At 40.0% G+C, this 13825-nt stretch overlaps 1 protein-coding gene across 3 annotated transcripts in view; it reads left to right on the top strand.

Moving 5' to 3' along the window:
- MACROD2 (mono-ADP ribosylhydrolase 2) overlaps positions 1-13825 on the top strand; it is an 853439-nt gene that overhangs the window by 563050 nt on the left and 276564 nt on the right. For all 3 annotated transcript variants that reach the window (XM_066546232.1, XM_066546231.1, XM_066546230.1), the window contains exon 7: positions 8940-8970. In XM_066546232.1, coding sequence (XP_066402329.1) covers positions 8940-8970 — 31 coding nt within the window. The remainder of the gene's footprint in view (positions 1-8939; positions 8971-13825) is intronic.

Here is a 13825-nt window from a genome sequence, read left to right as displayed (position 1 = left end):
CATTTTCTGAGTGCCCTGTTGAAGACATTGCCACTGATTTTTCCAGAACCTTCTTTCAGGCAGCAAGTGTGTTGTTTTCTGTTTTCTGAACCAAACCCAGTGTGCCAGAAATGAGGTATCCAGAGTTGCTGACCTGTTTTTGGTGTAATACTGGTGCAGTTTAACTTGCTTATTTGTGTCGTTCAACAGCAGTTTGAAAGAGGAAAACCCAGTGGTAATAGGATTTGGATTGCAGTTGAAGCTGAGGGTTTCTTGCTGCCTGCAATGGCTCTGAATCAAGGCGCAGATGGTGGCGAGATTCCTGTAGCTGCTGCTTTCCTTGCACAGGCATTCCAGCAATGCTGAGAGCAAGGCAAAGCCTCAGGAAAAATGGTAAAGTGGATCTGAGAGCAGATGTGCCCCAGCTGCAAGGGAAGTGATAATGGAAGCAGTGAATTTGGAGCAGGGCGGATGGCGGCAATCTGTGATCGGGGAGGAGCGTGCAGAAGGATGGAAAGGAAAAAATGATAGCATGGGGGTGACAGCAGACAATAAATAGGGAGGGTAAAAACAGTGCACTGGGGGGACTCTCAATGGTCGTAGAAATGCCTGTAGGGATTGTGCCTGGGGACAGGAGAATGTAAGCTAAAAATATGAATAACCTCCTTGGTCTTTAAAAAGAGTCTCAAGTTGTCTTTACTGTGATTTATGTCACCAGACCTCCTCCACAGAATTGCAGTCACATAATCCACAACTACTGTTATTTATTCTGGATAAAGAAGGCAGTTTTGACTGTGATCTCCCTTGACATTTTCCAAGGTCTGTGCCTGTCTCATACCTTTCATCATCGTGTACTTCTTCAAGGCATCTCTCCTACCTCTCTCAAAAAGAAACATGCATTACAGTGGCTCACCCTGGACCAGAGTGACACAGACGTTACAGGTTAGGGGAGATCAATTGCACAGCCCTGCTCCTCTTCACCTGGGAGGATCTTTGATGTGTTGACAAGGTTGGAATCCAAATATGGCATTAACCCACTGTATTGCTGTGGTTGGGGTGGCAGGAATGATATAAAATAGCATCTCACTCAACAAGGTATTCTCCCTTTTTCATTTTACAGTCTGTGTCAATGGCAGTTGAAACTATTGGACCTGCATTAAAATTACATATTACTTTATATAAATGGAAGCTATAAATATCGCAAATAGTAAAAAACTAAAATTGCACTGAGGTTCAGAAGCTGGTATGTCTAAAACCTTCAAAATTAAGGACATTTAGTGGAAAGCCTCAATATCCATCTCCCCTTAATTTAGCTCATTATTCTTGTTTGTCAGAGTATGATCTCACTACTATGTTAATATCATTTAATAACTTTTTCTTGCAAGGTTGGCTCAGATCTGAATCAAACCACAGTAGAGTTGCAGTGGTATTTCCTTGAGTATGTTGGTTTAAATGAAGCAGTAAGAACAGGCTAACCTAGTCTTAAGGTTGAAGTAATTGTCACTGTTGTCAGTAAATACTTTTGTTGCTGAGTATCTCCTTTCTAAAGCTTTTATATCAATATATAGTCTTGTGGGTTCTTATTCCTTTTTCTTTTCATTCGAAAATATTATAAATGTAAAGCTACTATTGATCTGTAGCTGTGGCACAAATTGATTTGAATGAGGGACCTAGACACTAAAATTGAGCTCACTAAGGAATTGCTAGCAGGTAATGATGTGGATGCTGCAAATGCTGATGCTGCATTATGTGTGTCCTCTCCTACCAACCCCTGTGGGCTTGGGCCAGGCTTGCAGTGCCTGTGTCTTCTGAGCACCCTGTATGGCTCAGCCCTGGCATTTCCTGGGATAGCAATCTCCCTGGGCTACCTGGAGCTTGCCCTGAGTCTAGCACATTTGATTCTCACAGCTGTGCTCCTGGACATGAAATCAATGGACAAAACTGAGGGTTCTGTGTAATTCTTAATTGACTCTTTGGAGAAACAGAGGGGATTTGCTGAACTTGGAAGTCCCTGCTTGTCTCATGAAGCTGGAGAAATCTGGCTCAACGTTTTTCATTAAAAGTAATTTTAAATTGAATCAATGGAATAATATTCCTGTGGTGAGGACTCAGGAGAGAGAGAGAGTGTTCCTGAATCTTTCTGGTGAGTGCATATGATTTCCTGTTCTGAGGGAAGGATCTGTTACACCTCAATTTAGCTTGGGAATCCAGCTTTGCTCTGTAGTCAACCGTTTCCTATGAGAGCCATTTATTTGACCTAAACCAGGTCAAATTACCTTCTTTATTAACTGTAGAGAAAACCTCAGGCCAGAAGTCCAGCCTGGAATTGGGAAGCAGAGATGAAACTGGATCCCAGCTTTCCTCTTAGCAATACACACATAGGATGAGGTCTGTGAATACTACAGGATCTTGTGAGTAGAAATATGTCAGTGGGAAAGAGATGCCCAAAGCCTGCTGTCCAGGTGCCCTGTCAGGCTGAAAAAATGGAATCCCTTCTTACAACAGGTGTTTTTAAATTAATATGATTAAACAGTATTATTAGTCTATGGAAAATAGTCCATAACCTTCATTAAAAAAAAATAAGTGATAAGAGCTGTATCTGCATAGTTCTTGTGAAGGAATTTGCATGTTCAAGCTCTTCTCCTCAAAGTGACGCTGAGCACTGAGAGTTCGGGGACTCTAGAGGAAAACTTAGAAACTGCTCCGTGCTTTGTAGCACCATGAGGCTGATGTAATATGGGGCTCCTAGTTGAGTGTTCCTTTGTGTTCTTGAAAAAGGAAGAATGATTTTTAATTTCTTGCTCTTCAGCATGAAGGAAACTCATAACTGTTCTCTGCTGGGGCTGAAAGCACATCACAGATGTGGTTCAAAATCAGTTTGTCATTCATTTCAAGCCTGCTTTGGCACAGGATGGTATAGAAAGAAAAAAAATACATAAATCTGTTCTAAATTTGCATTTGGTATTTTATTCTTTCCTTATCATCTGCATTTTTGCTGCTTTAATTGGTATTTCAACTGCAATGGCTTCTAAACATCCTAGGCAAATGCTGTCTTATGAGCCCAATTATTTCTGTCTTATTTTTTTTCTGTGCAAAAGGTGGACTGAAAACTGGCTGAGTTGCTGGGATTTACAGGGTGGTGATCTGTGGCACAAGGCCCAGCTGGGGCCAGTCACCAATCCTGTACCCCAGGGGCTGACTGTGGGGCCAGTACAATTAAAGATCTTCATTAGTGACTCAGATGATGGGCAGCAAAGCACCCAGGGGAGTGAGCAGAGAGCTGGGAGGGCCCGTGTTTAAACACAGGAATTGACTGGCTGACTCTCTGGTTGGTCAAACAGCACAAGAGGTTGCCCACAGACATTGTAGGGTCTCCATCTGTGGAGATATTCCAGCCTTTACTGGTCCTGGGTGACCAGCTTTAGGTGGCCCTGCTTTGAGCAGTCTGGTTTCATGTCTCAGTGTTTCTAAATATGATGATTTTTAAAATATGTGCCAAACTGGTAATTTGTAGTTCCTCCATAAGCTTTTCACTTTAACTACAAATATTCAAATAGTTTAGGGAAAAAAAAACAGGCAAACCTCACCCCACAACTTAGTTTGTATGTGGAGAAATCAGGTTCTTTGACTCAATTTCAGTCCAGACCTTTATCCCAGCAGTTAATTGAGCTATTGCTTTTAATTACTGAAAGATTCTAAATTTGAAAAATTTTAAAAACAAATTTAGTGAGATTCCTCAAGTAGTGAACCATCTTAATTTAATTCCATATTACAATGCTCTGCTGTCTCGTGTAGGTCATTGTAGCATCTGGTTTCAATGTCTTCAAAAGTCCATCTTAAATTCACGTAAAGTTAGAATACACGGATGCGAAAAAGAATTTGTAATTCTTAGTAATCATTCCTCGATATTTTTTCACCACACTCATTGTTGAATGAATGTCATTTGGTTGAAGTTTTTTATTACTTCAGTAAAAAAAAAAAGAATTGGCATTCATTGTGAGAACTGAGACACATAATTTACAATAAGCATATTGTCACACAGCAAAAAGGTCATCAGAGGATGATCTTCCCCTGCCAACCTGATCCTGCCAACCTGATCCTACCAACCTGATCTATTTAGTTTGGTAAACAGGAAATGTTAAAGATTCTCTTTTTTGCCATTTCAGCCTCTTAAGTAGCCTCTCTCAGTAGCTGCTGTCTTGTGTAAACAAACAAACTTAAAGACCTCAACCTTTGTGGTAAACACTTGCCTAAAGCAGTGGGAGCAGCGTGGAGGGGAAACCTGTGGAGGTCCTCTGGAACCCTGACAGATGTTTGTTTTCTGGGCTGTGTTGAATTTCCCTATGCACTTGCTGCAAGTTGTTCTAACTGAATAGTGCTCCTTCAGTCAGCTGTCAGTAGCTTTGTGACAGGTTCACCACACACTGGTTTGCCACACAGCTGCTGGATTTTTAACTTAAATTTGATTATTGCTGCACATCATTTTCTAAACTTGTTGTTCTTTGGAAGAGTCTTAAACCACAATACAGAAAGGATATTTCATGTTGGGTCTGAATCCAAGCTTCAGCTGTAGTTGCTTGACCAGCACTTTGTTAGATGTCAGCAGCCTTTGAGAACCTGGTATGTAAACTTTTAGGCTTTGAAATAGCTGAATGTTTATGTTTCCACCCAAAAAAATTCTCTCCAACGTTTTTGGCACTTGGGGTGCCCAGTGTTTGACTCTGGTGAAGAGAACCTTCCAGTGTGTGAATGAGGGAGCTCGTACAAATGCCTAAAGGCTTGCATGTGACATGCTATGTTCAAGACATTGGTTATTTTTGAGGTGATAATTGCTTTTTTTATTCTTTAAAGACATAACCAACATGCTAGTATTGTCTGTAATGAAAACTGAGCTTAAATATTGGCATATTCATTTATTCCTTTTTTTTTCTCTTCACTGTCAGGATAGGGAATTATGTTGGAATTCTCTATTTATGAATAGAGAATTTTCTTTGAATGATAGTTGCTTTCAAAATCTGTTGTTTGCTAAATTATGGTTCAGAACTATGACTAAAAGAGAAATAATTTCAGGAGAGAGGCTGGAAAATAGCATAAGATTTTAATTTATTTTTCTTCCAGATAGTAGGATTTTTAAAAGGCAAAAGGATAGTATTATAGTTAGTAGTTTATAAAATCATTTGTTTTATAAGTTTGATCTAGTAACAGCAGCAAAACTTGACTTGAGTGTTTGATGTTACTGATCTTAAATATGTGTATAGGTACCTTGTGAATAGTTTGTGCAGCAAAAGATGTACAATAGTCCCTGAAGTTTATAGTTTTATTGTGGATTTTTGAAGTTCAGTGTTTTCATAGAGCATGTCTTTTTGGAAAGCATCTAAGGTGCACAAGCTTTTTAGGAGTTTAAGCTGGTGAAGAGGAATATCACACACTGCAAGGTGCATGAAGGAATGGCTCTCAAACAGGGGCATTAATCCTCTTCATAAGATGATGCAGTGAAATCAGAGAAGGGTTTGTGTTTGATGTTATTTTTGTCTGCTGTGTTACGTTGCTGGAAGAAAAGTGCTTACCTTGCATATGGCTTGGTTGTGGCAGAAGTGACACTGGGAGACCAGTTGAGAATGCTGAGCACTTAATTTGAAGAAAGTTCTTGCTCTGTGTAAGCAATTAGGAGCAGTGCCTGCAGTAGGAGGCATCTGGTCATGCAGACTTAGTAATTGTATTCATCTAATGTATAACCATTAATGCACTGCAGCTCAGTGTGAACTAGAACCCCTTGATGTAGAATAAGCCCTTAAGTATTTAAATACCCAGGTGCTTCTTACTGAAATGTCTCAGAGTCCAGCCTGGCCTCCTCATGGTGACTGTTGTAAATGTTCCTCATAAAGCTGCATTACATTTTATCCTAATTAGCACTGCTGCTGCAGCCTTGGTAAAGACACATTGGATTAAAAAGAACCAGAGGCTGAGAGCCCACACCTCTCACCTACAGGAATTAAATCAATTTCAGCCTTACAGTATTCACAGACCTGATTTAATTTGGCCTCCTTCTCTGGATGATTGCAAAAGCACAGTAGTAGTAGGAAGCTCCTGCCTTTGTTACTTATGTTTAACTTCAGAGTTGTGTCTGCTTTGAGTGCTATCAGGGTAGCATTTCTTATTAGTCCCCAAATAAAGCAAATATGCTATTTTGGTAGCAAATAAATTAAAAATTCATAAATAAATAGTGGTTACCAGCAACAAATTAAGATGATAAATGTTTTTATTGTGAAAATAGGAATGAATGTTACCTACTGTGAAATGGATTTTTTTTAAATTGAAATCAGATACATAATTAAGTTGTTATTAATTAGGCACAGAAAAGGTTAGAAACCCTAACATCTTTTGTCCATAAGCCAAATATTGTAGTATGTTGATATCCATGCTGTGAATTCCCCATTACTGCTCTGCCAGTAATTTCAACCTGGCATCTAGACTAAATTGTCTCCCTAGGAGCCAAGAGGAAACAGGGCTGATATGTGATCTCAGGCATGGGTCCTTCTTGAATGAATTAAAGCACTGTCACATTTTGTGAAACTACATCTGCTGGTTATGTGCCGTGATCATCTCTGAATGAGGGAGAGGGCAGAGCTCATCTGAGTTATGGCACAGACCCATGTTCCTAAGGAACTTGATGGGATTTGATACAGTCTTGTAACTCCATTCCAGATCTGTTTCAGCTGCATGACAGAAACTGAAAGCAAGGTAATGATTATGCCTACACAAGAGTTTTTAAAGTGTTCAGAAACACACAGAACGCACAAATTGCCAGCCAGCACTTGCTGAGCAGCCTCAGAACACGTTACTCTGTGAATGGAGATGAGCAAGTTTGACAAGTGGCTGCCATGCAGAGCTGGAAATGCAGTTCTCATCATCTCTCTCTGAGCAGAGATGAGAAGGAAGCTTGTTCCCCTGGAGCCCTCGGGTGCTTGGCTCTAGCACCCCAACACGCAGCTGTGGTGCCAGATGTTGGCACTGTGTGCTGAGCCTGCCCCACAGTGCAGCAGCCAGTCTTGTAGACCCCTTCAAGGTCCCTGTCATGGCTGTAAGGAAGGTTCATGTAAGGGTTGGGCTCTGTGATCTTAGAGGTCTTTTAGAACCTTAAGGATCTGTGCTCTTGCTCAGAGCCCTGTCCGCCCTTTGCTTTGCAGCAGGGAGGAACCTGCAGTGACCTGGGGGGAGCTGCTGCTCTTTGCTGCCAGGGGGATGCAGAACCATTTCGCCCAAGGTCCCCCAGGTGGGTGGGTGGGTGGCTTTGTCACACATGTGGAATCTGAAGTTAGCAGTGGAGATGTGTCCCAGAGGCACCATGTGGGGTGTTGCCCAAGGAGCCATGGGATTGATGGAGTGAGTTTTGGAGGTGCTGCAGGACTCTTTCCCCTTACCTGGTTGTGTGGCCAGTAGGAGAAGGAACCATGAATACTCTGGTATTCCTTTTCTGAGGCAAATAAGCATCTAAGTCCCATGCTGTTACTCAAATTCTGCAAAGAATAGAAAACAAAACACTTGTTTGGAGCAATTATCTCTTAACATGTGGAAACTGCAATAGAGGTGAATTTTGAGATCTTTTTCTAAACTGAACAAAATCGTCCTTTATGCTTCTCTCTGATTGTTGAAGTATCTGTTGCCACTTCAGCCTGAATTCTGTAGCCATGTGATGGTTGTTTTTTCTTTTTTCTACTCTATTCTTCATTTCTTTAAAGAGCTGATTCTTGTGATTTATTGGGTACAAACTACAAAGCTAAGTACTTTTCAGGATGTAAGTTGTAGTGGCTATGAGAAGGAATGAGACTATAATTCTCCTCCACTTTATTTTAGTTAAGTATTTTCAGAAGGGAGGGGAGGATGTATTCTTTCCATTAGACCTCTCCTTTCTTAATCACCATTCCCTAATTAATTCCCTGGTTAAATATAAAGCAAGCATTAGCTTTGAATAATGTTTTCCTGTGTGATTAAGTAAAGAAGAAATTCTTTCTTTTGTATGATGACTCATTGCTGGGGGATCTGGAGGGAGCCTCAGGGTGGATATTTGAGACTTTGGTCCCAGGTGCTCTCATACCTTTGAGCTGTGCCTGCTGTCAGTCCAGTGGTGGGAGGCAAAGGCGATATCACGTATCAGCTGAACACCAAGAAAATTGCCTCTCTCCTGAAGCATCAGCTTTGTTTTTTTCCTGGTGGAAAACTGACTCTGGCTCATAGAAATGCAAATCTCAAGACAACACATACAGCTAGCAGGAATGCAAATTATTGTTCTTCCTGGCACAGTGTCTGTAATATTTCTTGTTGTGTGATGTATATTCTTCGGTGTCCAAGCTGCCCCAAAAATGTACTCTTTCTTTTCATCAGCATCTTCAGTTCCTCCCCCTGTACCAGTTTGCAAACCTTTGGCTTGTAGCAGTACAGCTGTGTTGGGTCACACCATAAACCACATCCAAAAGAACAGAGGTCAAGAACTGAATCAAAAAAGGAGATTATAGTGAATGAGGGCATGGCAAAGAGGCATAACATAGTCTAAGCTGGCCAAGCTTATTTTACTGATGAAGAAACATTGTCTAACTCTAACCAGATGATATGACTTGGTTTTTTGCTACTGTAGTAGCTTATGGTGTTCATTTTTAGCTCATAGCATCAAATTTTAGCTCAAAAGGCAGTTTTAAGAATGAGTCTGTGTTCAAATGTTGCTTGTAGCTCAAGATGTGAAAAAGAATGCAGTTTTATTAATGTGGCAGCAAGGAAAACATATGGAATATGTTTCATATAATGACATGAGAATGCCTGTGATTTGACTGCTGTATCCATGAATGCTGTAACATATAATCTCTGGGTGTTAAAAAACAGGCGTTTAAAAACACTCTTGGTTTTGATAAAAAGTATGGTAAACAGATATCCCACTGATCTTTTTTTTCCTTTCATATGTTTTACAGGCCTTTCCCTGTATTTCAACCGGAATTTATGGTAAGAAACACCTTTGATGTCACTTATTCTTACTCATTTTTCCCTATTATTGGCATTTCAAGCAGTGATATTTCCTATCAGATGTCTCATTAGTCATTTTATCTCACCAATATATTTATACTGTGTTAAGTAACAGAGACCCAAAGCCTTTGGCTGTGACTGGATGCTGGTGTGCTGGGAAGTGGGATACTGTTGTGCACAGCCCTTAGCATAACCCTTAGAGCCTGTGAGCCAAGACCTGCAACTGTGATTTCCCTTCTGCAGTAACTCTTAAACACGCTGCTGTTATTTCAGCAAGGGAAAAATAGGGGTCTGGCAAAATTTTCCATCCAGAGGGAAAGAAAGAAAGATGCCATGATGTCCAAGACTGGCCAAAAAAAAATAAAAAATGCCAAGCCAGCTTGCTAGAGTTACAGGAAGTTGTGTTAGTTCCCTTGAGTTTTGCTTCCACCGTTTTAGTTTATTAATTTACATGCAAATTTACATGGCCTGAAGGAACTGGAAGGAAATGGTTATTGTAAGTCTCTTGCTTTGTTGTAATCAAGGTAATCCATCTCTAGCAGTTAACTGGCTTTTGGTTGGCATTGTGAAAGAAGTGAGCATGATGTTTGAAGGAGGAAAAAACCAAGTAGTTCAATATTTAGAGAAAAAAATTGAGGAATTTGAGAAAACATGCAAACTACAAAGGGGATTTTTTTTCCCTTAAACAATAACCTATGCTGATTTTTTTTCCAATTTATATCCAATAAATGATTGTAGGTTTGATTATTTATACAATTTAAAGTTTTTAAAGTAAGGATGTTTTAAAGAAACATGAGGATGCTCCATGTCTTGAACTGTTGAAGGCCAGGTGGGATGGAACTTTAGGCAACTTGGTCTAGTGGAAGGTGTCCCAAGGGGGATTGGAACCAGATGATCTTTAAGGTCCCTTCCAACCCAAACTATCAATGAGTTTATGCTAAACAGCAGTAATTTTTTTAAAAAGCCATTATCATGTAACAATGTAGCATGACATAAATCATAACATATAGTAATTGCTAGATAAGGTAATGTGAGCATTGACTAATTAGATAATTCAGATTCAGGAGGGGAGAAATGAAAGCAGAAATATTTAGGCTTCTTCCTTCTATTTTTAAGGACATCTTATTAAGATTTTTTTGATGATTGTAGATCTGAAATAGGCTTCAGAAGGTAAAATCTAGTGCAGTTTGGGTGCTGTATTCCCTTCTACTTGAACTGCATTTCCATTGTTGCAGAAGAACATGCAGATGCCATTTCCATGAGCGCCAGGATTGGCTGAATAGAAATCTGGTTTCAGATAAAGCTTTCCCTCTGTTCTCAGTTTTGGTCCCCCTTTGGAACTTGGTGGCAAGCTTTGCATTTTAGTCCTTGATTCATTGGCCTAAATCTTGATATTTTACACAGATACATTTTTGTTTGATATACTTATTTTTGTTTACATTTCTTTTTGTTTGATGCATTTATTTTAGACTATCAAGCAAGATATGATGTAAGTATATAGAAATTACCAGTAAGTGGGACATAGAAAGAATAATAGTTCACTTTATTTTAGAATTGGCCTAGTTAATAGAAAAGTCTCAGCAGGTGAGAAATATGGTTCCCTGAAGCCAGCAGAGAAAGTTGGAAAGGATCTCTGATAGGACCAGTGAGTTTATGCGAAGTTTTCAATGCTTTTCTCAAAGGTAGCTGTGGCATTACTGAAACATTATACACTGCAGCAGATGCTTTTTCTGTAATTGCTGTTTTCACTGTTGAAAATAAATTTAAATGCATTTGTGCTAAAATGCTCTGCTTTTCTGAGGCTGCTTTTTGGAGTTTTTTTGGAGGGGGGAATACAGCCTCTATTTGATTGTACTGTTTACATTTTAAGAAATGTTTTTTATTTCTCAATTTAAAAAGTACTTCCCTTCTTTCCAGACTTTCAGATGCACTGCCTGAGAGTAATAATGAAAAAGGCAGCCCTGCATCTAGCTTCAGGTGTCAGTATTTTCAAGAATGTTTGATAGCAGTTGCATTGCTAAAATTACACTGTGGGTGGTGACGTGTTTGCAATGTAAAGTACACACAAGCCCCACAAAACTATGCTTTAATCTTTTTGGTTTTGTTGGGGTTTTCCCCTTTATCCATGCATATTCCTTTAGATAAAGGCAGTGTCTAGATGAAAAAGTGGATCAGCCTCCTTCCTGGTGGCCAAGATGATTTTCTGTGCTGTGCACCTAACACTGGACTGTCCCAGTAAAGCACTATAAAAGGAACACGCTTGCTGTTTCCTCATCTTGGATCCATACAAACAAATTCTTTCCCTTCAGAAACCCCTGGCTGAGGATGCAGTTTCTCTTACAAATTGAAGTGCAGAAATTTGCTGGAGGTTGGCTGAGTATATCCAGTTTGAGAATCCGGATTGAGTTCTGCTCCAGACTCCTGTAGATGTGTAGATTTCTCACCTGCACTCTCATCCTTAGGACAGTGTTCACACTTCTGTGGGGAGCAGTCCATTCTTGTTTTCATCACTGCAGAGCACTCCTTTACTCCCATAAAAAGGAGGCTGGGAAGGAACAAGCAAGCAAGGCTTTTCCTGAGGTCTTGGCAAAGGGCAGATTGCTTTCATGGCAAGAGTGTTGGATAGAGGAAAAGTCTGCCCTCCTCCCCAGACGCTTTCCTGATGCTCCATCTCCACCCATCACAGGGCTGTGGATGTTTCAGCTTGAACAAGTCACAGCCTTGAGAAGGCCATTTGGCTGCTGCACAGCGCCAGCAGGCAAAACTTGGATTTGCACGTGCTCCTGTTTAAAGAGTGCTGGCAACAAATCCACTCACAAAGGATATCTGACTTAGAAGTTTGATTCAAATGAGGGATTCCATCTTTGAAAAATGACATAGGAAGCAACCAATGCTAAATTTTCGTAAGGACTAAAAAACAAGTGAGAGTCTGCCCACAGGCACTCTGAGAAAAAAAAATTCCCTACGAGATCCCAAATCCCTAATATCCTCCTAAGAGATCCCTGTCACCTTTGATAAGCTTAAGAACTGCTAATCAGTCTAAGAAAGCAAAGGTTGTGAAGGTTTATATCTCCATGGATCCCTGGATTACTCTTTTCAATTGCAATAAATGTTTTCATTTATACCAAGAGCTTGAAGTTTCCCAAATAAAACTGTTTTGGGAGGAGGACTGAGGACTTACATCCCTCCCATGGCATTAGGGAGGTATTGGAGTATCAAGCTCCAGACATCCTTAGCAGCTGTTTAGTAACACATAAACATAAACCAGGCCAGTTTGATTTTGAGGGATTTTCTTACATTTTTGTCTCTTTTTCCTTCTTAAAGCAATTTTACTATCTTTTTGGGAGAAAAATTATAAAAAGGAATGAAAAAAATCTATAGACAAATCTACAGTTCAGAGGGTACAAAGTGCTATTTTAGGCTGTAGTATGTCAGATTTTCATGTTATACCAGTGGATCACCATTTACATGTCCAGTTTCCCCTTAATTACTGTCTTATTATGTCTGAGATACCTCCAGAAGAGAGGATTGAGGGGGAAATGCCACTTTTTTTTAGTACATTTTCTGGAAGAGCACCTCATTAAGAAGCTCTCCACAAACTGCGCTGTTTGCGGCCTGCAGAATGAACAAGGGTATTGGATATGGTGCTACAAACCTTCCAAGCCACAAAATTAAAACAAGGCTTTGCAGATGGGTGTAAGGAGACAGGATTTTTCATGTTTGTCACAAATATTTTGAGGGATACTTGTGGGATAGGCTACATATGGAAGGAATTGAAGATGTTATGGTCTGTGCACACCTGTGTGTTACCTCCTTGCTGTTACTTTACAGTAATACAGGGCTGGGCTTTGTTCTGAGATACTTATGTTGGCAAAATAAGCTGCTCTTTGACAACAAAAACTAGTATTTAAATGTTATTTTAAACTTAAGGCAGAGGGAGAAACAGAAGAAATAAAGTGGAGGGAGAAAGATGAAACTCTGAGTTCCAATTGGTGTGTATTTCAGTCTCTACATCACTGTAGCTGTATGATGTACCTTAGCTTGATTTCATGAAAATTATGTCCTCTGTCCTTTCTGAGAAGAAATATAAAGGCAGCCCTTAGTTTTCTTATGAACTTATACTTGCATTAATCTTAAAAACAGAGAGAGAAATAGACCAAATGCCACGGAAGTGCAGAATGTCTGTGGTGATTTAGGTAGTGGAAATGCACAGTTTCACCACATTTTATACATCATTTTACATGGAGTAAATCCTGCTGCTGTAGAATCAGGCCACTAAGGCTTACTTGTAGCTTTTGGACTGGTAATGATAAAATAATGATAAAAAATTTCATGGTTGTTGTTGTTTTTTTTTTTTTTTTGCTATGTGTTGCTAAAGGGAAGTCTGAAAATAAAAAAAGTAGAGTAAATTGCTGTGTGTATAGGAAATAGAAGCATATAATCTGTTCTTAAGGGAGGATGCAGGGAGGGAGCACAGATCCTCTGGTCTGCTTTAGATTTGGGGGAGAGGTGCTTGGGTCTTGTGCCAGCTTGTGTCACCAGTGTCCTGAGCCCCCGTCTGTCCTGCTCAGAGTCCAAGGAGTGATTCATCCTGCTACAGAGGGCTGGGAGCATTTCCATCAGCTCTTCTCCCCAGGAGGTGATCCCAGGTAGATTATAACAAGGGATTAACCAACAGGTGTTTGACTGAAGGGTTGTGAAAGCCCTCGTAAAATGTGAGTCAGAAGACTAAACCAAATGTTTTCAAAGGCAGAATAAATTCCTGACACAGGGTTAAAGGTTGAGGCCATCTATTTCCATCTTTCTCATTTGTTTTTTTCCTCATTTTTCTGTT

Source organism: Molothrus aeneus, chromosome 3 (genome assembly GCF_037042795.1).
Source record: "Molothrus aeneus isolate 106 chromosome 3, BPBGC_Maene_1.0, whole genome shotgun sequence".
Taxonomy (NCBI): Eukaryota; Metazoa; Chordata; class Aves; order Passeriformes; family Icteridae; genus Molothrus; species Molothrus aeneus.
Note: the sequence above shows the minus strand (reverse complement) of the source record. Positions and strands in the feature narration are given on the sequence as shown.